The sequence below is a fragment of the Bombyx mori genome, chromosome 11 (assembly GCF_030269925.1).
Source record: "Bombyx mori chromosome 11, ASM3026992v2".
Lineage (NCBI taxonomy): Eukaryota > Metazoa > Arthropoda > Insecta > Lepidoptera > Bombycidae > Bombyx > Bombyx mori.
The window spans coordinates 18,400,331-18,427,373 of NC_085117.1; the positions used below are offsets into that span (position 1 = coordinate 18,400,331).

General features: G+C 37.6%; 1 protein-coding gene across 2 annotated transcripts in view; it reads left to right on the top strand.

Moving 5' to 3' along the window:
• Window positions 1–27,043, top strand: part of LOC101737321 (pre-mRNA-splicing factor ATP-dependent RNA helicase PRP16) — a 111,469-nt gene that overhangs the window by 80,550 nt on the left and 3,876 nt on the right. For both annotated transcript variants that reach the window (XM_038014206.2, XM_038014207.2), the window contains exons 12-18: window positions 15,327–15,506; window positions 22,158–22,241; window positions 23,273–23,423; window positions 24,275–24,372; window positions 24,786–25,013; window positions 25,903–26,074; window positions 26,876–27,017. In XM_038014206.2, the coding sequence (XP_037870134.1) occupies window positions 15,327–15,506; window positions 22,158–22,241; window positions 23,273–23,423; window positions 24,275–24,372; window positions 24,786–25,013; window positions 25,903–26,074; window positions 26,876–27,017 (1,055 nt within the window). The remainder of the gene's footprint in view (window positions 1–15,326; window positions 15,507–22,157; window positions 22,242–23,272; window positions 23,424–24,274; window positions 24,373–24,785; window positions 25,014–25,902; window positions 26,075–26,875; window positions 27,018–27,043) is intronic.

The following is a 27,043-nucleotide window of genomic DNA, read 5'->3' on the forward strand; positions in this document are numbered from 1 at the left end:
TAGCTAACTATGAAAATAGGGCAACTATGATACCATAATCGTCAACGATAAGCAAAACATTAATGTGCGTCCGTGACAAGTTCTTTCAACTTTATTACCGAGGTCCGGAAACTGCGGTTTGGTTCAAAAATGGGAACCGGAAGCATTTCGCTGGCGTTCGATAAAATGGCACGATTTCCAGTCGTAGATTTATATAAAAAATTATAGTATTTATATAAAATTATAATATATCACTACATAGTATAAAACAAAGTCGCTTTCTCTGTCCCTATATCTGTCTGTCCCTGTGCTTAAATCTTTAAAACTACGCAACGGATTTTGATGCGTTTTATAGATAGTGTGATTGAATAGGAAGGTTTATATGTATAATTACATCCAGCGGTGAAATCAATAATAAATTACAGTTTCCGAAGCGAAGCGAGGGCGGGTCGCTAGTTAAATAATATATTAAGTTTATATGAAAGGAGATTTCTTTTTTTTTTTTTTTTTATTGCCCTTGTAGGCAGACGAGCATACGGCCCACCTGATGGTGAGTGGTTACCGTCGCCCATGGACTTCAGCAATGCCAAATTTCTTAAAGAAATAAGCAGTGCCTTTGTACATAATTTTCCTATTACTCTGTACTATGTCTTCTTTTTTGTGTGTACATAAATAATAAAAAAAACGATTATCAACGTTAGCATTATTTATAAATGGGCAAGTCATTCCCAGCGCATGGGCCCTTATAGTTGTCATACGAGTATTACATGATATAGGTTGAACGATAATTCGCCAATTTTAGTCTACCTCTTCGGAAAAAAGATGTAAGAGTCTATTATTAATACTCATCAGTATATTCGTCGAAACTTATGTAAATGATAAGAATGTCCGCAGAGTTCTCATTTCCAAATACATTGACCAAATACCAAATACCACCGAATATGGCGACGGTAACAAAAATATTACAAAATGAAAAATAAGTCTCGAGAAATTTCGTTAGCACGTAATGAAAGTTCAAAACATTGAAACATGTTTTAAAAATAAACTTCAATGTCGGTACAATAAATATTCACAAACGGAGTTGAACTTGTTACGTAGAAGGGTGAACTGCCTTGACGTTTTGCGGAGATATCATTGTTTTACGCACATTGTACTTGAAAACGGAGGAAAACATTATATTATATATTTCAGCCTTTCAACGGTTTGTTGACACTTACGCAGTATGCTGTGATGCCAGGGGGAGTGTAAGGTATTTTTTGTGAGTTACGGAGAGATATTCAACTATTCGAAATCTTATTTAACGTTTTCGGTAAAAGAAATCGTGGTTTTAAGCAATTCTTTTACTGAAAAGACTCGAATTTAATTCAATTCGGGTATTTTTTTATGATTCTATGCTTTATGAAAAATCCGATGATGTGATACAAGCTTAAAACGAGTTTATATGTGTCCTCTGCAACCACAATGCAATTTGATATTCATGTCATGGATCATCTTTTATTTATAAACGACTACACATAATGCATACGTTTGAAAATCACTCCGGTAATCCAACAAGATAATTACATGATGAATACGCACTTAACACGTGATCATAACATAGTAAGTATAATAAAAATATGAAGTCGAAATATTTTTAAATTTGCGTAATTACTAGTAATGCGGTGAATTATAAGTATTTCTGGCGGGAAGCAGTCGTGCGTTTTTTTTTGGACTGCCAATAATCAATGAGCCGTCAGCCCGTTGGTGACAAAGAAAATGGCCTGAAAAACAATGCGGCCTCCGGAGAAATATTTTTTTTTATTGCTTAGATGGTTATTGCTTATTACTTGAGCCTAAATAAGTATCATTAGGATGTTTTTTTTTTTGCTTAGATGGGTGACGAGCTCACAGCCCACGTGGTGTTAAGTGGTTACTGGAGCCCATAGACATCTACAACGTAAATGCGCCACCCACCTTGAGACATAAGTTCTAAGGTCTCAATGTAGTTACAACGGCTGCCCCACCCTTCAAACCGAAACGCATTACTACTTCATGGCAGAAATAGGCGGGGTGGTGGTACCTACCCGTGCGGACTCACAAGAGGTCCTACCACCAGTGATATACACCGTAAACGTAGTAGCATCATAGAGAATATAATTACTGCGTTCATCCACAGTGCGTTTCCAGAGATCTTTTTTGCCGCGTACCATCCGGCCTTGGAATGAGCTCCCCTCCACGGTATTTCCCGAGCTCTATGAATTATCCTTCTTCATACGAGGCTTGTGGAGAGTACTTAACGATAGGTAGCGACTTGGCCCTGCCCTTGGCATTGCCGAAGTCCATGAGCTACCATTCACCATCAGGTGGCCCATATGCTAGTCTGTCTACAAGGAAAATAAAAAAGAGACGCCGCCCTGTAGGAAGGCCTAAGTACCGCTGATCTGACACTGTGGAACGAAATTTACGAGAGCTCCAAGTGTCGGACTGGCAAGGTGTTGCGCAGCGCCGGGATGAATGGCAACGTTTATTATCGGAGGCCAAGACCCACTCCGGGGTCATAGCGCCAGCGCAGTATTAGTAGTGTACGCGATCGAGTAATTAAAAAACTCTCACTAAGCACACTGGCTATAAAATGGCTTTAGTATCATTCTCTGTCCAGAAAGGCTCTTAAGGATCGGTCGTAAATAAAATAATAGCACGAAATTATGTTTTTGTTAATGAGATTGTATTTTAGAATGTTCTAATAGTCGTACCATGTGAAATCCATTTTCGTTCGATACTCTGAGTATCTTCACACAACATATTCTATTTTAAGATCTAACATCCTGCAACCGCGCAATGATTCATCGGAAGCATATGTCTCGAAGAGCTTGAGAATGAATGTTATACGAATTTATCTTGGGGGTAGATTTACAAATATCCTCACGTCCTTTCATATCGAGGGGTTAAAGGCTATTTCGTTAACGACATTTCACTTAATATACGACATCTATCTTTGTAATTAAAGGTGCGTTTTATTCGGTACTAGCGACCCGCCCTCGCTTCGCTTCGGAAACTGTAATTTATTATTGATTTCTCCACTATTTAATGGATGTTATTATATATACTAGAGGTCCTGCAGTAGTCGAAATTCGACTATAATTAATTGGAATCGTTAGTTTGTACACTATTATGATTGTATTTTATACTTCTATAATCACAATTTCGCAAAGACTACACTATAAAAAATATTAACCTTTGCAAACAATATTTAATCTATTCTCAATTTGACAACAGATGCCAAAAACAAAAGTTTGACAATAAATAGTATGCATGCGTGTGTGCGTCAAATATGTGGTATGTAGTGTGTGTAAGTTTTTCTTTATTAATTTAATGTATCTTTTATGCATTATTTCATACTCCTCCGTCCGCGCAATTTTCATAAAAAGGGATACAAAGTATTTGCTTCACGTATTAATATATAGAGATAAACCTTCCTTTTCAATCACTCTATCTATTAAAAAAACCGCATCAAAATCCGTTGCGCAATTTTAAAAGTTTTAAAGATTTAAGCACACATAGGGACAGATATAGAGACAGAGAAAGCGACTTTGTTTTATACTATGTAGTGATTAGCATGAACGATTCGATGTTTTTAATTGAACTTCAATTAAGTTTACTCCATTCAAATATCTGAAGAAGTTTTTTTGTTATGATATGTTTTTCCCAAATTTTAAAATTTAAATGGCTCTCCTGTTAAGTTGCAAAAATGTCGCTTTAACCAAATACGGGGTGAAAGCGTATTCGATATCATGTAGTATCTACATTTATAAACATTATGTCTCTAGTATTAAATCCACAATAATACCGTTTGTTAGCGCGTTCTGTGTGAATGCGAACCCGAAAACGCTATTTTTAATTAGTTCAAGGCCTTTGTCGCTTGTATAAAGATAATACGGTTTATCGTTGTCTACTAATTATATATGTCAACATTTGTTAAAAATTAAACCACAATTTCCAAGATCGAAACTCCAAACATTTCTTTTGTGCTTAGAATATTTTTAAACTAGTCTTCTCGTTTCCAGATTTTAAAATTTAACTTTAGAATATTTACATAGGATTTACTGGCTATAGAATATTTACCGGATATAAAACACTAACATACAATAATAATAACATTGCGATTATTACAACCTCCTATAAATGTGGTGCTGGTCCTAAGCTCGATTTACACTTTAATACTGCACTTCAGTTCCTGACGTCGCTGTGACATTTGGTTTTCTAGTCGTGGGAATAAAAACTTCAGATAAATATATAACTCTCACATTAACGCCAGTTGTTTTGAATCTTTGTTTTTATTAAGGTTTAAATTTATTGGGTATTTATATACTGTACGAAGTTTAAATTAGAAAGGCACATTTTTTTATATTTTTTTAACTTGAATAATGACAGTGTCGGGAATTTGCGTATAATGTCGTTCTCTCCTGCGTATTCTGGCAACTACATATATCTATAAATTATCCGTCGATAAAAAGCATTACAAACCTAAATATGCAATTTACATTTGTTTGAGTTTAATAATGTCCTAAAATTTATTAAATTACCAGTATATATCCAAGTATACATTTTTACTCCCAATGTAATCCAATCTATAACTTTCCATGTTATCAATTGAAACTTCAATGTCGATAATCTAAAGCCCTATATTCCACTTTCTCCGATCGCACGGGACAAGGAAAAGTAGTGTGGGCGTAACAACAACTCTAAAGATACAGAATATATTTTGCACTCAAGTCTAAATATTATGTTAGATAACTGAGAATACTATTCTTAAAACATTGATAACACATCCGTATAAATTAACATAGTTGTTTTCTGTGGTACGTCTTTTATAAGTAACGAATGTTCTAGAATTTTGTGCAGTAGGCATACAAATAAACAAGAATAAATTACATTATCCAAAGTTTTTTGGTGCCACCGTTTTAGGAATCGCCACACTCGGAACACATTACAAAATAAGACGCTAAGACAAACGAAAAAACAAGACTAAAAAACAAACTCTTCCCCTCCAAAAGTGTACGTTTACGGGTGATAGGACCTCTTGTGAGTCCGCGCGGGTAGGTACCACCACCCTGCTTATTTCTGCCGTGAAGTAGTAATGCGTTTCGGTTTGAAAGGTGGGGCAGTCGTTGTAACTATACTTGAGACCTTATAACTTATATCTCAAGGTGGGTGGCGCATTTACGTTATAGATGTCTATAGGCTCCAGTAACCACTTAACACCAGGTGGGCTGTGAGCTCGTCCACTATCCAGAAACTATCCATTGATTTAAATTATTTGATTGTTTGATATACTCGTACTAATCAATTTCACTTGACTAATCTAACCATCCTTTACGTCATCGATTTCCATATTTACGAAGTCGACGGATATCATGGTCACACCCAATACAAACGACCCGGCAGTAGGATTACCGCTCTTATTATATTTGTATTTAAAGGTTATCGGTATGTCGCTGTCGCCTCGTGTAAGTCATGAGGAATGATAGGCGATGTCAAAAAATACTTTGAGAAATTGACTATCAATAACTTAACATAAAATATAATCAACTAAACCATAACCCAAAATCAATAGAAGCAGGTCTAGTAACAGTTGTATCCCACGTGCGCTTATAATCACGAGTCATAGTGATATCATAGGCGGATATTTAAATATGTCGACGACTCCTTATGTGTGTTTCTCTAAACCTTATATTAAGTGAACTTTGATGTAAGTTAAAATTTTGTGCAATTTGAGTTTTTTATAAAATGAACACTTGGATACTTCTCTCTCTCTCTCTCTCTCTCAGAAAAATTCGAAGCTGAATGGGTTTCATATCCATAGCTAAAAATTACTTGGGTGCTACTAAAAACATGAAAATTATGTATATATTTTATCCACGGTGAAATTCAGCTTGTGATATTTGATGGTTTAGTCACCGTATATTTTATCGTTGCTTCATTCAATGTTATCCTTGAAGCTGGAGTATTGACACAATTGGTGAAGTATTGTGTAGTCGATTAAATATAATGTCATACCTTAAACCGACGAACAATGGTTAAGTAATTATTCAAACGGTCATTGATTTTTAGTTAGGCGCAACAATTGGTCGTTTCGCCATCAATAATTAAAACTATTACCAAATCAATTAATAGTACCAGATCACCGCAATATATTATACCATTTTCTATTTCTTTACGAAAATTTTCAGCACATTCCCGTCTAGCCTTAAAATAAAAAATTTGTCACCCGTTTTATTAATTATGTCAATATTATGTATGTACTACCTACTTCCTAACAGGCTACCGATCCTTAGCACTGGTAATGATTTTTTTTTTTTCTTCCTACCTAAGCTGATAGCCCTAGCGGCTATTTCAGCGTAACCTAACTTTAGTAGGTGAGCTCACGGGGCTCAAACCTGACGATGTTGCTAACACGAACCCTAGCAAGAGTCGTGCTTCGCAGAATCTACCACCGGATCGGAAACGCGACCCACTGAGAAGATCCGGCGAGAAACTCAGTGGGCTGTGTCTGAGAGTTAATTTACTCGTCGAGCCCTTCGTCGTAAGCGACGGGTTCGACGAGAACGGTGACCGGTGCTTGAAGTACCTAAAAGCACCGTTAGTGGATCAGGAGGATCCGAGATGACGTGTTTAGGGCGACGTCGACTGCTTTCCATTCTGTCCGCAGGATCGGGAATGTAGTTACCGGCGGCCACGATGAGAGGGTTCTCGTGTCGTGCCGCTTTATCGAAGTGGCGCATGGACGCCGACTGAAGATACTTACTGATGGACTCTAAGTCCAGGTCGTCATGGAGGTCGACGTTCCTGACGAACCACGGGGCTCCGACGGCTATCCTGCAAAAACGGGATTGAATGATTTGAAAGGATTTTAAGTGTATGCGGGCCGCGTGAGCGAACACTACACTTGCATAGGTCATGACGGGGCGTATGCAAGTTTTGTAGAGTGTCACCTTATTTCTAAGGGACATTTTACTTCGCCTACATATCATCGGGTAGAGACGTCCTAGGATGAAGGCGGCACGATCGCGTACCGTCTTGATGTGGGGGCGGAATGTCATCCTACTGTCGAGGGTGACGCCTAAATATTTGACCTTCGGGGCCCACGGTATGGGCTGGTCGTACATCGTGATTGGGCGAACGGCGGGGGCGGGGGTGTTGACGCGCCTAGTCGGGAGAGGGATGCTCAGCGTGGTGTTCGGAGGGCGACCCCTTTTGAAGAGCACCGCTGTGCTTTTCGTGGGGTTAATGTCGATGCGCCACTTCCGGAACCACTGTCCCATGGTGGTAGCTGCGGTCTGAAGTCGTCGATGAAGCAACGCCTTCTTCCTACACGAGTAGTAGATGGCGGTGTCATCGGCGAAGAGCGCCAGATGGGTCTCCGGAGACCGGGGTATATCGTTAATATACAAACTGAATAGTAACGGGGAGAGGGCGGAGCCTTGCGGGACTCCGGCTGTGACGTGATGGTAATGACTCGTTGACCTACTCATATAATTATTTCAGACATAAAACATGTTAGTACATTTGCTTATCAAATGACCTCTTGATTAAGAACTATGTAAGCTAAAATATACAGTTGGAGAAATTTAATGCGTACAATTATTGTGCAATACTGTGTCCCTAAAATTAAAATCAGCAGTACAGTCACAGAGTAGCTACAATGTAAACTTTTCTCCTTAATATTTTATAATTTCGACAATCGATTGGTTGTTTGCCAAATACTTTTCCAGCAAATTTCAGAATCAAACCAGTCGGTACTTGTGCCACGTGGTGTTACTATAAATAGAACCAAACATTATTCACCGCTTGTTTTGTAAGATTAGAATCTATAAATAATTTGGTATTTGAACTATCAAGGTCGAGTTTGAGAATCAGAAGGTTGAAAATTTCATAATACTTGATTCAAACGTTTGTAAACACGTTTGAAGTATGTAGTTTAAATGTTTGTGTTTGGTAACGAAACACGTACATGTTTTGTAAGTTTTTATTGTAGTTGAGACTAATCGTTGGAGACATCAAAATTACTAAAGAGCATGGCATAAAACCCACATTAGTATCGAATCTACTGACTTTACAATTCCACGATTTTTCTGTAAACCACGCTGTTTGCGAATTTCAACACGTAAATTATGATCGAAACCTCAGATTCATTCGGTGCATTCGTGTGTAGCGATGCACCGGTGTTCGAATCCCGCAGGCGGGTACCAATTTTTCTAATGAAATACGTACTCAACAAATGTTCACGATTGACTTCCACGGTGAAGGAATAACATCATGTAATAAAAATCAAACCCGCAAAATTATAATTTGCGTAATCACTGGTGGTAGGACCTCTTAGGAATCCGCACGGGTAGGTACCACCACCTCACCTATTTCCGCCGTGAAGCAGTAATGCGTTTCGGTTCGAAGGGTGGGGTAGCCGTTGTAACTATACTGAGACCTTAGAACTTATATCTCAAGGTGGGTGGCGCATTTACGTTGAAGATGTCTATGGGCTCCAGTAACCACTTAACACCAGGTGGGCTGTGAGCTCGTCCACCCATCTAAGCAATAAAAAAAAAAGACCTGAGTAAAGAGCCTCATGATTTTTATTACTCAATTCTCCCCACGAATATCCAAATGGCCCTTTGAATCTATCCAGTTTCGTATCGTTTTGTGTCGTAGTATTAATCAATAGCCAAAACTACATCCATCCATATACCTATACGGTTAGTTGATCAACGTACGTACGTAATAAAATCATCTCGCTAAGATTTCCACACCAAACTCAATAACATCCGAACGAATAAGCATGTAAGTCAGTTTCCACAGTTTAATATACTACATGACTAAGGAGACTTTTACGATCTTCAACTATTCTACGTGCAGGGCTGTTTCCGCTCTTATTTTCAGTATGGGCCTATCCTGGCTAGGGTTGCCGATTCGATATATAGCTGGGAGTGGCTGTAGGACTAATTGTCAGCCCGTACGGCTATGTATCTCAACCCTACCTATTTCGAACGCGAAGCAGTCGTGCGTTTTTAACGATGCCTGTTATACTATTGTCCTCGTGACTCAAAGTGGACGGCGTATTCATATTATGATGTCCATGGGCCACAATAACCGATTAACATTAGGTAGGCTATCAGTTCGTCGCTCGTCTATTCAATAAATTAAAAAACATTGTAACCCATCCAATCCATATATGGATAATCATGTCCGTTAAGTACTGATAACCCGCCAAACAACACAATTTGATTCAATTGCAAGAGTATTATTTCTTATTAAACTTATTGTGTTTCTATCTAAAGAACTTGCCTATTTCTGCCGTGAAGCAGTAGTGCGTTTCGGTTTGAAGTGCGGGGCAGCCGTTGTAACTATACTTGAGAACTTAGAACCTATCAAGTCATCAAGGGCTCGCTAACTGTTCTTGACATTTGCACCAATAAAAAACATTTTAGCTAAAAGATTCAAACTTTATTAGTTTTTACGTGGCACGTGTTAATTTAATTTAAGAAAGACAAATGAGCACGTGCTATTTAATTGTAAGTTTTTTTGTGTAAAACACACCGTTAATTGGCCGTTTTAGAATCGTTTGCGATAAATACGCAACAAGCGCCCGGGGGCTTGGCTCCAACGTCTGTTCTATATTTAGTTACATAATTCAATGTGTAATCGTATGGTCTCGCGTATATGACACGTATTTCACTGCTCTTGCTAGGGCTAGTGTTAGCAAATTCTCTCAGGTTGGGCCCGTCAGCTCACCGTAGCTGGAATAGCCCCTTAGACTTGGTAACCTTTGGTAGCGTGTAACGTGTTTACGGTGACAGTTTTAACTCAGGAAATTGTTTTAATCCGCTAAGTGCTTTCAGATCTGGTACGCTAAATTTCACAACTTTGCCTCGCCCTCCTGGATATTTCTACGCCATTTATTTAATATTCGAACAGTACAACGGATTTTATGCCATGCGCTTATATCGAAACTAGGCCTAGTAGCTTCGATAACAATCTACTGAATTAGCTACAAACCACAAACTATAACTGATGACTGACTGACTGACTGATGGTAAAGTGGTGTAATGTAATTAAATAAGAATTTTAATGAAATTATTATAAAATTTCAAACTCGATTATCATATCAATGCAGCTTAAAATCCTTTTTTCCCTACTGATACTAGGCTGATAGCCTTGAGAGGCTATATCAGCTTCGCCCTAACGTGTACGTGAGCTCACGAGGCTCAAACCAGAGCGGTGCTAACACTAATCCTAGCAAGAGCAGTGCTTCGCAAAATCTACCACCGGATCGGAAACGCGACCCACTGAGAAGATCCGGCGAGAAACTCAATGTGTTGTGTCTATGGGTCAAATGGGCTAATCACAAAAATGAAAAAAAAATTAAATTAATTCGTTTAACAATTGTAATTAGTCATTAAACCTGCAATCGCGTGACGTCATGAAATTGCGTCCTAACAGCGTGAGCATCGGACATAATTATATTACCGGTAATCTGATAAGTTAAAAGTCAGCATATGTCATAAGTACTTGTGATATTGATCTAGAGACTAAGAACAGCTTTTTTCCCGTAAATTTATAAATATCGGTAAATGTACTTTGTGCAGATATACTCGGTCGCACTATTATCAAATCAATCGCAGTACCTCCACAGCTATTCACAAATTTCCTTTATAAATCACAAACCTACATAATATAACTGGTTTAAATTTTCTCCAAGACCGAACTCGGAAAACAAAACACATCACTCAAAACACACACCGGAAGCACATTCAAATTTTCAATATGTGACTAAAGGACATGGGCCACTCTCCATACATTGGCCCACTAAACGAAGTTCAAGGACAGTAATAAAATTAAGTTTAAATAACAGACTATATATCCCTTTTATTATAAACAAATTAAAATCAATATTGTTCTTGGGGATACAGAGATATTTAAAAAATAAGATAAGAATTTTAGGTTATATCATATGATTTTGCGGTCAATATACTGACACTTTAACATCATTATCAGCTTAAATATTATTTATATTACTATACTTTATGACACAGACCCAATTCAATGAACGCCAAGACTTAATTTTATGCACACAAAAATATAATAAGCAGGTACATCGCAACGAAACACTTAAAAATAACCACAATGCGCACGAGTGCGAAAACGATATAACATCTCCCTGTCTTACTCCTCTCTTTGACGTGATTTCCTTCGTGCAATGCTCCTATACTCGGACTGACACGGTGGGGTTATTAAACAAGTACTTCAACACCTCGACATACCGATAGTCAATACGGCACCGCTGGAGAGATCTAAGGACCACCCAAGTTTCGATGGAATCAAAGGCCTTTTCATAGTCCACAAACGCCAGGCATAGTGGCCGATTATACTTTTCGATCTTTTGTATAATCTGCCGCAGCGTATTTATGTGGTCTATAGTGCTAAAGCCTTTTCGGAAACCGGCTCGTTCGATCCTTGGGTTATATATCTACATATCTATTGTAACGTACCATAGGGACGAACTTTTTCTGTATCTTCCTTAGGTGCAACTTTTACTTCATCCTTTTGTGTTTCTATGATTTCATTTTTATTATTATAAACATTTACATTAAAACTTAGATTTTCAAATACCAAAACGATAATAAATATCAAATTTTATATTATTCTCTATTTTCATGTTTTTCTTTTAAACCGATATTCTTCTTCTTCTTTTTCTCCACCTTATCCCACTATGTGGGGTCGGCACAACTAATTTTTCTCTTCCATTCTCTTCTATCAGCCGTCATCTCAACACTCACTCCTCTCTCTCTCATATCGTCATTCACACACTCCATCCATGTCTTCTTCGGTCGACCTCTTCCCCCTCTACCTTGCACTACCATTTCCATACATCTCCTAGTCACATGCATCTTCTCTCTACGCATCACATGTCCATACCACGCTAACCGTCCGCTCCTTAATTTGTTGTTTACCGGGGCCACTTTCACACTTCCTCTGATATACTTATTCTTTATCTTATCCATTCTTGTTACTCCACACAACCATCTCAACTATCCTATTTTTAATTAAATTATTTAAACCGATATTCAAATAATTTAATTAAAAATAGGATAATAATATTTCCTAGTTAAACTCTTTCAAGTTTAATTGTGACGTATCACTAAATTCGCATTTTTTGTATCCATTTCATACATCCTTCCTTCGTCCATCCAAAAACTAAACACGCCTTAAATAATACTGCGTTTATTAATGATCACGTCATATGGATATTCACCTCTATAAAGAAGACCATTAAAGAAAAGATTCGACAAGTCCAGACGCCACCAGCAACGCATTCGCGCCAACTGTCTCTTTTCAATATCGAATCTGTGACGTCAAACATGATACGGCAATGCAATCCGCATAGAAATAAATTATCGATCAGAATCTTCATGCAATTACAAAACTAAGCATCCTGACATTTACGGCACGTTTCATGCCGCGTTTTAAAAAGTCAGTTTTATTTCATAATACTGACCGATAAGCCCACAGCTCATCTTATTGTCCATGGTTACTTGTGCCTATTAATCATCACCATGTTACTGTTGCTCTCTTCAGACTGGAAAGCATGATTACGGTACAAATTGAAGGGTGAAACAAAACATTACCGAAAATATGTACTTCGCACTACCTAACATTCATTATTTATTTATTTATTTATTTATTTATTTATTTATTTATTTATTTATTTATTTATTTATTTATTTATTTATTTATTTATTTATTTATTTATTTATTTATTTATTTCTTTCTTTCTTTCTTTCTTTCTTTCTTTCTTTCTTTATTTATTTATTTATTTATACTTTATGCACAAAACAAAACTTGTACACAGGCGGACTTAATGCCATGGGCATTCTCTTCCAGTCGACCATAGGGTGGTGCAGAGATAATGCATGGTAGGTGCATTGACAAAAGAATAACAAACAACAACAACAAAACAAAAAAAAAAGAACAAACTCAAAACAAAATCTTCCTTAAAATAACATCTCAGTATTATAGAATACACATACTACAATTCAATATACCTATGTATAAAATATTAAAATACATACATACACATAATTACACACAATAATATAGATGTAAAGTAATAATATATAAATACACATGAAAATACACAATTTAGTATTATAGTTATATTATTATTATTATGTATTCCTACACAACTGAGATTCAGCATCACTTCTCGAAGTGGTCATTCTCGTTTTGATGTCTTTCAGTATTGGTGAATAAATAAGCTTATCTGACCGCGACGGGGCAGCGCAAAGCCGCCATCGCCCGAAACATGTCTTGTCGGATCCCCCGGATTCACTCTCGGTGCTTTAGGCCTCTCAAGCATCAGTCACCGTTCTCGTCGAAGCGAACTAACATAGACACAGCCCACTGAGTTTCTCGCCGAATCTTCACAGTGGATCGCCATTCCGATCCGGTGGTAGATTCTGCGAAACTCTTGCTAGAGCTAGTGTTAGCAAATTCTCTCAGGTTGAGCCCTTGAGTTCACCTACTTGTCCGGGCGTAACTGGAATAACCTCTTAGTCCACCAGCTATAGATAGGGAAAAAAAGACTATACGAATCGTAATTTCGCCTACGCTACTAATAAAATAATTTCATACAAAAACTCGAGCAATGTCGAAAGTCCAAGGGTATTAGGTATACAAAAACACCAGGAATTAAATTTAAAATCAGCGAGTATTGACAAGAATAGAGCTAATCGCGTGCAGCTTTTTCTTTATATAAAAACCTATTAACGTTATTGTAAAGGAGCAGATTTACAGTTTTTGTGCGAGTTAATTTCATGTAAATATCGCAGAGTGTTTAGCGTAGCGTGAAATGAAAATGAAGGAAAAAAATTCTGGCTCAATAAACCTTTTATAGATTTTGAAATAAAATGTGAAATTAAATTCATTGTAGGGACAAAAATATATCGATTTTTTTTGTAAAAAATTAAATATAAACAAAATACAAAATAAATTGAATGCTACTGTTAAATATAAAATTAATCCCGGTAATCAGTATAGGCGGCAAGTATTTTAATCGCGGGTAAGAAATATCGAGATTACTCCGCGAGACTTGGTATCCAGTAAGAAACTCCAAGCTCTTTTAGCCCTGGCGACTTACAATTCTAGTGGAGAAATAGCAACGGCTAAAGCTTCAGCATATTTCTGGTCTTAACCAAGCGAACATTTTATATTTTAATAATTTAATTTAAAATATCTATATACTAGACGTTTTCTACATTGTAAAGGATGACTAATACTAAGCTAAATAAAGCATTTAAAACTTATTTATAATAAAAATATTTGTTGTAAAACCTTGCGTCGGAAGTTTGTAAACAAACATTATACATTACACAACAAACTATAGACATAACATTGAATTTATGATTATCTAATATCTTACAAATATAAACGTAATAGGTACTCCAAATGTGAAAAAACCACTTCCATTGTCAGTAATAAAATAACTAGAATTCAAACACTCGTGGCGGTAGCCTTGATACAACACAAAATATTTGACAGATGTCTGAATCTCGCTTACGACACTATTAAGATTAGCTTGCAAATATACAAGTTCCGAACAACATTAGGACCGTCGGTCTACCGAGCAATATCACCCGCTCAGTTGAAGATCTTCCCTCCATCGTTAAAACTCTCACAGACTAAAACCAAATACGAATTACCTAATTAATAACACAAAATTTAAACAAATGAAAAAATACATTGACTTGAATAAAATAAGAATATCATCTATATAATCGAAAACATTAAGTGCATTATTAATGATAACTCAAAAACAGATGTTGATAAAATTTAAATGAGACCACATAAGAAGCACCTGCTTTGGACTTTAAAAAAAATAGAATCATCAAAGTCATCATTGAATCATCAAGTTCAACTAGAAAAATTTTCTGAGGGTACTGTTACACGGCCTTTCTCAAACTTCTTTTTAAAAAAAAAACAAAAAGTTTTCACAACTGAACTGTCTTTTATTAGACTTCACAATTTTACAACACTATTGTTGACTTCTCAAATTTATGTATGCTCGCGACGGCTTCCAGATTCTAACTGGTTTTCAATACGATTTGATTTTACATGAAAGCTAAAAATGATGACTCTAGTGGAAAAACACAGTGAGCTTGTAAACGAGCTGATTAGGGCAAAGCTGCTTTGTAGAGTAGTGTGTAACAGTACACACAAAAAAATTGTAAATGATAAACTTCTCCTTTCTTGAAGTGGTTAAATTGATGATGTTATTTTAGTTTATATGGGAAACTCCATTTTTTTTTCTGTTCCAGGTAGTAGCTCGTCGCTCCGACCTGAAGTTGATCGTCACATCAGCCACGATGGATTCGACTAAGTTCTCGACGTTTTTCGGTAACGTGCCGACTTTCACCATCCCTGGCAGGACCTTCCCCGTGGAGACGTTCTTCTCAAAGAACCCGTGCGAGGATTACGTTGACGGAGCTGTCAAACAGGTAAGACGTTCCAGAGATTTACTAGTTTAGATTATTATTATTCCAGAGATTTAGATTATCTACTGGCGGTAGGACCTCTTGTGAGTCCGCGCGGGTAGGTACCACCACCCTGCCCATTTATGCCGTGAAGCAGTAATGCGTTTCGGTTTGAATTGCGGGGCAGCCGTTGTAACTATACTGAGACCTTAAAACTTATATCTCAAGGTGGGTGGCGCATTTACGTTGTATATGTCTATGGACTCCAGTAACCACTTAACACCAGGTGGGTTGTGAGCTCATCCACTCACAAAAAAAAAAGATTGATGTGATATTTAAGACATTTCAATTTCAATGGTCCCAGCTTAGAAGTAATTCCGGTATACCATATAACAAAAAAACTGGCCCCAATCGTTGTTCGAATCCGGACCCTGACCTTTAGTATTCAAGATCACGATAACAACTAACCCAACAATGAATTTGTAATTGATATTGTACAGTTTAATAGATCCAAAGGTTATAACGTTATAAGTTAACCAATCTCAAAGTAAAAATGAGCAAAATAAACCTACTTTAATATAAACTAGCGACCCGCCCTCGCTTCGCTTCGGAAACATTAAAACATGAAACAAAAAAAAAATTTAAAAAAAAATAAAAAAAGTAGCCTATGTTCATTAGGGACAATGTCGGCTTCTAATGGAAAAATAATTTTTCAAATCGGTCCAGTAGTTTCGGAGCCTATTCGAAACAAACAAACAAATCTTTCCTCTTTATAATATTATATATAGTATAGAGTATAGATTGTCAACATCGTTCTCGTACTAAACTATGCTTAAGTCACGCTTATCTTTTTAGGATGTCTATATATTGTTAACCTCTAATTTTAATACACGTAGTTTAAAAGCTAAAAAGAAAACCCTTAGCAAGTAACAATTAATTTCATCTTTTTTTTCTTATCCTATTGATACTAGTCAGAGTGTTAGATCAAAGTCATAAAATTGTTATATGGTCTTCAAACCACAATGTGTGAGAAAATTTTCAATCTAGTCGGACGTCTTTTAGTCAATCATATTGACTTTCAGAAATTCTCTTACATACAAACAAACATATGTACATACCGAGCCAATAAGAGTTTTTAAAAGCGTTTTAAAATAAGACATATCGGGTACACTCCATTGGATAATTAATACCTTACTCTTAAATAAAAAAACAGCCTTATTTAAACCTTTAATTTAATTATTTTAAACCTATAATTTTGTTTTTTCTTCCTTAAATAATGATACTAAACCAAATAATTTTACCAATAAATGTATTATTATCAATCCGAATGGGACGCACGTAAAAGTAACATAACCAAATATTACGTCGTTTTCAGACACCCACTTAACAGTTGAAAGTTTCAACGGTATGCGAGTAAAGTAAGCGAACAGACGGTGCCTAGACCACGCAATTTGTGTGTTACCACATTATTACCGTGCTGAGACAAACGTGGAATTTATTATTATTATTTTTTGTTACGAAATACTCATTAGCTCACTCGAAACCGTCTGCAAATCGTAGGCACGTGCTATATTATAGACTGTGTAATGTGATAAACATGTTACATATTATATGACAACTGATAGATCCGACAGACCTTGTCCTGAACACGCGTCTTAAATACGGAAATTTCAAACTGTTATTAATATTCCACAAGGTGGACAGACTTGGTTAAGTTATCTACGAAGTGTTCCCTTACTGAGTGTACACGTACCGCCACAAGTAGAGAAAGATGGAGAAGTCCCTCAAAAGCCGCAAACAAACATTAAGACTTACGTAACCACGACCACTCCGCCAGGAGTGAACGACTGAGAATAATAATTAATATTTCATTAATTAAAATGTTCTTTATGAAACTTACAATTAATAACAATAATCAACATAAGTAAACATTTTATTGTTATTAATTTATAAATATTGCGACCATTAATCGAAATAAAAACCATCCTATGGCTTAAGTTGGAACAAAACACATATTTAAAAAAAGTGTGTGTGTCCGCTCCGACGCACGACTGGAGTTTACTGGATATAAAAAATTAAACGAAACAATACGAGAAATAGTTCTATATTACGACAACACGATACACTACAGATTATTAACAAATTAACGAGACACAAAACAAACGACTAACAAATATATGAAAATACAATAATGAGAGAAACGCGCGATCAGTACGAGGCTTTGTGGCGGACTGCCGGCGCATGTACTAGCATGTCACACGAAATGCGCATAACGCATTTCGTGTGACATGCTAGTACGATTTTGGTCCCCATAATTTTCATACCCCGGGCCTATATATGTAAATCGATTCTAAAGGAGTAAACTCCAAAAAAAAAAGATAAAATCGGTTCAGTAATTTAGGAGTCCATCGCGGACAAACAACGTGACACGTAATCTATAAATATATTAAGATAAAGATGATGACCATACAACTGACCTAATGAAAAGCAGTCACAACAGTTATCTGTCGATAAATTGTTAATGTCAAAGTCAGAATAGGACCGCTGCTTACAAGTAAAGCGTGCTCATAAATACATAACCTTGCTTGAACAATATTTGAAAATGTATTGAAATGAGTTATTAATTGACTCAGCTTACAAAAGGTTGTGTTGTAACATGAATAAAATTATATTAAATTAATAATAAAACGATGTACTTGAAACAAAATTTGTATCTAGGTTATTTATTAATTTTGTGTTTGTACGATTCGATCGATTGACTCTAGTGGATTTGTCTACAATTGAATGAAGATATTTTTGGTGTAACAAAAATAAGACTATATTTTTTTTTACATTGCAAAACTAATTCTGTTAACAAAAATGTGTATATATCGACGCTTGAAAGGCAAACGTGACTAAGCGACAATAACTGCTTTGTACATAAATGATAGGCAATAACCATATACGATGCGCAAAAAATATATATATCTAGGTCTATTAAAATCATTTCAATCCTACAGCTACCTACTAGCTAGATTCTACTACAGCTAGATTCGTTAAAATAAATTTTGTTTTCAGGTATTTCAACTTTAAATAAGTCTACTGTAAAGTTCACGTATTGTCGCTTAGTCACGTTTGCCTTTCAAGCGTCTAATTATAAATATTTACACAAAATATGTAAATTTTTCGTCGTAATATTGGCAACACTGTACCGATCGATGTCAACGACCTACAGTCCCCGACCTACTAGAGAATGAATGGATCTAAAGCATTCCCTCCTTAAGTTACATTTATTGTCCAACTATTTAATGTACATATCTCTATAAATAAACATTCGAAAGATTTCAAATGCTTACGCCTTCGACCGAACTTCACTGGATATCTATAATCCTCATACATTATCAAAGTATAAAAACCGTCATGATAAAAATTCTCGTAGTAATCGTGACATGCACGAATATGTATCATCGATGTATGTAGATAAAATACCACAAAATACCACAAATACCACAAAGGACCTGATAGTAGAGATAAAAAAGAGTAAACATGTTACTCATGTCAAGTCGTCACGGTCTAATGGATAAGACGCCCGGTGTGCTTGTATCAAATGTTGCGCCAGCTTTACCAGGTTTTTTTTTATTGCTTAGATGGGTGGACGAGCTCACAGTCCACCTGGTGCTAAGCGGCTACTGGAGCCCATAGACATCTACAACGTAAATGCGCCACCCACCTTGATATATAAGTTCTGAGGTCTCAAGTATAGTTACAACGGCTGCGCCACCCTTCAAACTGAAACGCATTACTGCGTCACGTCAGAAACAGGCGGGGTGGTGGTACCTACCCGCGCGGACTCATAAGAGGTCCTACCACCAGTAAAAAACCGGGCGTTACCAGTACAACAATTCATCATCATCATCAGGTTGTATCTCTCTACTACTGAATGTAGGCCTCTCCCATAGTCCGCCACAATGAACGAAACAATTACTTCAGAAATAACTTTAACGTCGTGTAAGCTCAAATTGTAATTTGCGTAATTACTATACAATTGAGACAAGAATAGACTTGAAGGATAAATCCGAGTGCTGGCATTCTCGTTGTGGATGGACTTCGATAGCCAATTAACACTAGATAGACCTTTGAGGTCGTTCACCTTTATTTTATTGCCTTTGTAAGAAGACGAGCGTACGGCCCACCTGATGGTGAGTGTCGATGCACTAAAATAAAATAAAAAATCAAGAAATACTTGCATATCTATGACGAAATTGTATTCGTGAGCTTAAGCCGCAGATAGTGATTATTAAGTACGACTACACGACACTTTCTCCGGTACATTACGAAGGTATTATACAAATTTGGTAATCTGCCGCAATGGATTTACAGTCTTAATTGCATGGGTGACGGTTGTATTTACGTCTGGGATCTGCCGATCAGTGTTCCCATGTATATACTTATGCTCGCAAAACAATAATTTCATTTGAGATATATGTATGTACAAATTAAAGAACGTTGTTACAGCGTTTTAGTTACATAGACATTAAAACAACGAGAATTCTACCTTTCTTGATACCTGAGATCGAAATATAATTTATCTACAATAAGGGCTGGCCCAAACTAAGAAACTCAAACCCAGAAACAGGCAGGATGATAATACTTCCTGAGCGGACTTACAATACTGAATGCCACTGATGATTGCGCAAATTTTCTTTCATAATACCATGTCTTCATCGTGGAGGTTGGTCGTACCTGCCTGGTACATGCTTGAAGGATTTGAATATCGATATTTTTTTCAAAATTGTTTTCCGATTACCCCAATAGATTTGAAGCTTGAACTTCCTCCCATTTTGGATAGAAGAAACACATATGCGAGACGGATAGATGTTTCGTACAAATTTTGTCCAGATATAGAATTGCATTAAATAAAATCACATTCTCTCCCACACTTTGAAGACTAGTTTAACTGTCCAACTTTTTAGCAAACTTTAATAAAGGCACATAGTATATTTTTGAATCAATTAGCTATTACTGAATGATATACAATTTAAACAAGCTCACATAACTTCAATCCAAACAAAAGAGTCCTAATTTTAGTTAGCCATATGGGCGCGCCCTTCACACCTATCGATTTCATGGTCCTAATTAAATTTGTCATTCGCTTGGACCAACGGACGTTGACCCGCAGTTTGACATTATTGTACTTACAGGTGTACACCGTATAAAAAGGTGAACGGAAAATAATATAGAATTTATTATTGACGAACGGCAAGATGAGAAATTTGTCGAATAATGTGAAAATGCGACAAACGTATTAATGACATAGAATATTTCTGAAGATCTCGCTTTTACCGCATTAGGATTACGCTGAAATGTATAATATCAAATTGGCTCTTCCCTAAAAACGTTCTCAAAACGAGCACAAAGAGGATGATTGCAGCTCGAACTGAAAAATACTTTGTAAAAGCCGAGATCGATATAAATTTCGCTGCACAGTCTGTAGAGTTCAGTCTGGAGGCTGCGCAGTTCAAGGTTATCCCAAGAGCGCACCCTGCGACCTTGTTCAGTTCAAGACGCTAGACTATTCGTTCTTATATAAAAAAGAATCTACCCCGAGCACGGTCTTAACCTCTTCAGTTTACGGTTGATCTCCAATCATTTCAATTAGTTTAGTTTTCGTCCTCTAATTCACACTAAACAAATAGCTTTTTTCGGATATTAAAAAAGATGGATATCGTGATATCATTCAATATAAAGTAAAAATTATTGTATTTAAATAATAATTAGTAAATTCACGGTGCTTATGTTTTATGCTTATCTAATAAAAACACCGCAATCTTTTAATGTCTCAAATCAAAGCGTCCCCTAATGGACTTTAATATTTAGCGCAGTCGTATCTCCTCATAAACGTCAGAGATGCTACTGACGTCAGCTTATTCAATTGACGCGTCATACGATGTTGTTTTGTACGTATTGCAACTATTAATACGCGTTTCGTAAACATTTCAAAATGTTTGTTTTTATTCGGACATGACATGTCGTCAATGTAGAACCGTGTGCTTAGTGTGAGTTTTTTAACGTCCTCGATAGCGAAAAAGTTAACTAAAATGTGTATGTAATTGGAACAGCGCCCCTAGCGGCAAACATAGGCAAATGTTCCAACTCTATACAGATTTGAGTTAACTTTCACGCTATCGAGAACGTCAAAAAGCTCGCACTAATAAGCACACCGGACAGATCGTATTTTACAAAATTACCGGGTACTTTTTTTTAGGTAACGCAATTAAGTATGACCGGAATATTAGGTCGGAACACATAGAAGTCACAATGTGCAAACCGCCACTCAACTTCAGACGTATCGTCGGATTTGATTGTATCAGCTAATCCCACCTTAAATCTACAAAGCATGATTGCTCAGTGGCAGTAGTGAACAGAGTTGTGGCACGTATCCGTGCGGGCTCCTAAAATGCCTAGTACATTTTCTAGTACATACATTTTTTTTAGTTTAACTTGGTTGTACAAAGGACTTAGGGAAATCAACACAAATTATTGACGAACACATTTATATATTTTTCTTTAATTTATATATCGTATATATGTAAGCTCGAGAAAATCACTATAAATTAAAAAACAGAATTATAATTTTTCCACTTAAACGAGCTATTGTAAAAGTTTATTTTTTCATACTCTCATTTTCACTTTTAGGCTTTACAAATTCATCTGCAGCCAGACGAGGGCGACATTCTGATATTCATGCCAGGCCAGGAAGACATCGAAGTTACGTGCGAGGTAAATACGTTAAAATTTAATCAATATACCTACAAATGGGACAGGTACAAACAGGTGATAATCGGAAAGCGAATAAAAATTACTGTTCGAAATTACCGCAGATATTTTAACGTCGTGTCGTCATTTGGTGCTAAAAAATAAATAAATAAACGAAGAGTTACATAACCATAGATGAAATAAATATACATACCGAATAGCCACAATTGACGTCACGCGTCGTTTTAGCTTGACGTCAAACAATATCAAACCCATAAGACTTTTATTAAGTTATTTAAAAATGGTTACAATGTGTTCGTAATAAGAGAGAGAGAGAGAGAGTGTGTGAATGCTTTATTTATTGTATACAAAATAAATAAAAATCCTTAACATTAAATACAAAAAAGTACAATGGGCGGTATTATGGCTAAGAGAGATCTTTTCCAGACAACCATCAGATGGACAAGAATCACTTTAGACGAACGAATTACACGCGGTATAAGCTAAGTATTTAGTGTTCAAATCAGTTGCTATTCCTATTAGTACCACAAAGCTGAGGTGTGTGCCGCAGGAGGGGTACAATAAACCTGCTCGTTCAAAGCGATTTAGTATTCACGTAGTTACATCTATCGGATCCGATACTATTGTTACGCCGTTAAGAGTAACGCCATCTATCGCCGAATAGTCGAACGAATATCGGAGGATCTAGTAGTGTCTAGAACGCTCGAGAAGTACAACTCCATCTATTGTAAGATAGCGGAAACACACAATACTTGCAGAGATGGCACGCAGTCAGTCAGTAATCGTAGCTACTCGAAGCGAAATAGTGAATGGATCACCTGAAGCGAAGCGGAAGAGGCGAATTGAGAATTTTAAAGTGTTTTATGTGTTGAATACAGTGTTAACTTGTACTTTGGTGGAACCATTTATTTATCCCGAACCCCAGCGCGTAACACTATTTAACATTTAGGGCCGTGTGATCTTCTATTTATTGACGACAGAAAATAAATCTACTTATTTTTTACTCTTGACTTGTTTTACTTTACTTTTGTTAGGTATTAACAGAGAGACTGGGCGATTTAGACAACGCGCCCCCCCTGACCGTCCTGCCGATATACTCTCAGCTCCCCGCTGACTTGCAGGCGAAGATATTCCAGCGAGCGCCGCCCGGACAGAGGAAATGTATCGTCGCCACCAATATAGCAGGTAAAAGACGATCGAATCGAAATCGATTCGGATAATTCGTGTCACTCTAGATCGAATCGTATGCCCTTGCTGCTTACCGGAGTGGCAATTCATGTCACTTAGATCGAATCGTATGCCCTTGCTGCTTACCGGAATGGCTATTCATGTCACTTAGATCGAATCGTATGCCCTTGCTGCTTACCGGAGTGGCTATCGTGTATATGTCTTGGCGTGAATGTGGCCTGCTTTCTTGAGGTTCTACAAACCGAAATCCACGATAGCGCTATCTATGGCTGAAAGACCGTTTGATCCTTCGATTTTGAATTGCCTTTTAGATGCCATAGTAGGCATTATATGGTTGGGAATATCACGTCAACGTATTCTCCTGAATGCGGACCCACTTTTTTTAAAGGTATTCTATGACCTGGTAACTACGACCTTTCAAGTCAAGTCTTATTTTAATTTATATTCTTTTTTATGAAAAATGATAATATGAAGTGAAATGAAATGAGATGAGATGATATGGTATGAAATATAATCTCAGTAAAATGGTGGCCATTTACTGAGACTTTTTCAGTGGACTTTTTGGAGGATCCCGAGAAGTTACGTTCAGCGGCTCTGTTTGATTTTCCCACATTTGTGCACTTTCACAGATACTTACTAAACAGTTAATAAACCACAGTTATTACACATTTAAAACTGAAGAGACACTAAATGGACAAAATAAAACAAATCACACTTCACTCCTTGCGTTCCCGCCAAAAAGTCTGAATGCGGATGCTGAATGCGGACCCAGAACTCACAAAAACCACAAACACACACATGCCCTCACACGTGCACATATAAATCACACTCTGTCTCTGTCATTACAGAAACGTCACTGACCGTGGACGGGATCATGTACGTCATAGACTGCGGATATTGCAAGCTGAAAGTTTACAACCCGAGGATCGGTATGGACGCTTTGCAGGTACGAAGTTCAAATGTTATAACAGGTCTAACAGTCGATTTAATTTGACTGGGACCATCGACACCGCGAGGCTTGAAAGAGAGATCTCAGCGGCTGAATTTCAACCAGTCAATAAATGCACCACGTGATATTATTACACGGTATTTCCTTCGGTTCTCGCGAATCGTTAACAAATTTAACCTACTTTTACTGTTTGACGTCGCCTTCTTTATTGTCATTAGATTTGTTATTTTAGAATATTTGAAAGCTTGCGTGATCGCGGACCGTTGACGTATTTGTTATTTGTCGACATTGAAAATTATGGTAACTACCGTCTATTTTTCTATAAAAAAATTATTGTTACACGATAAAATGAATTATAAAAGTCTAGAAATTATATATTAATATTAGGTGTTATAATTTCCTGTTAACAGATATATCCGGTTAGCCAGGCCAACGCCCGGCAGCGGGCGGGCCGAGCCGGGCGTACCGGCCCGGGCAAGGCCTTCTGTCTGTACACGCAGCGGCAGTACCAGCACGAGCTGCTGGCGTCCACTGTGCCGGAGATACAGAGGACGAACCTGGCCAACACCGTGCTGTTGCTCAAGTCCTTGGGCGTTGAAGACCTACTGGCTTTCCACTTCATGGATCCCCCTCCACAGGTAAGTAGATGTAATAGTAGACGTCCTAATATATTCCCTCAGGTTGAGCCCGTTAGATCACCTACCCGTCCGGGCGTAGCTGGAATAGCCTCTTACGCTACCAACGATTACGTAGGGGACTCAAATGTTCTAAATAAACTACAAACGAACCCGCTTGAAGGGTGTTTTAAAGGATTGTACAGACTGGTGCTAGATCGCATCAATCTTGAGTTTTGGTTGGACGTTAGGATCTTATTGTGTTAGGTAGATGGTCTTAGAGACTGTGTGGTGCCGGCCTAGTATAGTATCATGCCGTGGGTTGTACTGCGACTATAAGATTCAAAGGAGATGGGGAGCAGCGTTCTCTGAGTATTATATCAGTGCTCTGCGATACCCAACAATCATATACTACATCTTTACCAACAAGCATTTACTGGTGGTAGGACCTCTTGTTTACTGGTGGTAGGACCTCTTGTTTACTGGTGGTAGGACCTCTTGTAAGTCCGCGCGGGTGGGTACCACCGCCCTGCCTATTTCTGCCGTGAAGCAGTAATGCGTTTCGGTTTGAAGGGTGGGGCAGCCGTTGTAACTATACTTGAGATCCTAGAACTTATATCTCAAGGTGGGTGGCGCATTTACGTTGTGGATGTCTATGGGCTCCAGTAACCACTTAACACCAGGTGGGCTGTGAGCTCGTCCACTCACCTAGCAATAAAAAAATATCTATATCGTATATCTATCGAGCTATCTATAGTATATCAGGATGATGGTGTCTGCCCAACCCCCTAAAACTCCTACGACCAGATAAATACCACCATCCTGCTCGTTTCTGCCGCGAAACAGTCGTTTCAATTCTAAAAGCGGCACGGTAGACTGAGCCCAGTCTGAGGTCGACTTTCTCCTGGCGCAGGACACGATCCTGAACTCGATGTACCAGCTGTGGATCCTGGGCGCGCTGGACGGCACGGGCTCGCTGACGGCGCTCGGGCGGCAGATGGCGGAGTTCCCGCTGGACCCGGCGCAGTGCCACATGCTCATCGTGGCCGCCGACATGGGCTGCAGCGCCGAGGTGCTCATCATCGGTCAGTCTCCGACTTCCGCTGCTCAGAGCAGAATCAAAACGTGATTTGTTAGAGCGACGCATAATTTTGATACTTTTAGGTAAAACTAGCGGCCCGCTCCGGCTCCGCTCGGGTCTTTAACAAAAATTTCAACGATATTTGACGTTGTTTTATTTTTTTAAATAAAAGAACATTTATGGCGGCATAACTATAATAGTTAGAAATACGCTTTCGCGACACTTTTTATAAACAATAATGTGTTCGACAAAGTCGTAGTACATTATTTTATTCTATCATCAATAGTTTTCTCAGCGCACGCGATGTAAAGAATATTTTAGGTAATTTTTTACACCTTGGGTTACATTATTGGAGTTTTAGTAAGGATGCCTATTTTTTTCAAAAAAGATTATGGCCTATATCACTCAGGAATAGTGTAGCTTCCAAACAGTGACCGTTTTTTTCAAATCGGTTCAGTAGTTTCGGAGCCTATTCAATACAAACAAACAAACAAAACTTTCCTCTTTATAATATTATAAGTATAGATTAAACATGTTTTGTTTTTGTGTCTAGTCTTAAGTACCTACAGTCGTGTTGCCAATTTCTGCCACGAAGCAATCCGGTTCCAGAACGAAGGATAGGACAGCTATCAATCCAGGGCTACGGAGACGTCGACCTAATGTCTTGCCATGAGAATCTGCCCTAGTAACCGATGGACCCTAATTATTACAACAATTTGTTGAGACTAACAAATAGAGAGCAAATACCGCTTCCATTTCCCGGAGTACAGCGACTTCAATTCAAAGGTATTACTTGAAATTTCAGTGTCGATGCTGTCGGTGCCTTCAGTCTTCTACCGTCCTCAAGGTCGCGAGGAAGAAGCCGACGCAGTCAAAGAGAAATTCCAAGTTCCCGAATCCGATCACCTGACCCTCCTACACTTGTACAACCAGTGGAAATCCAACAAGTACAAAATTATAATTGTAAACTAAT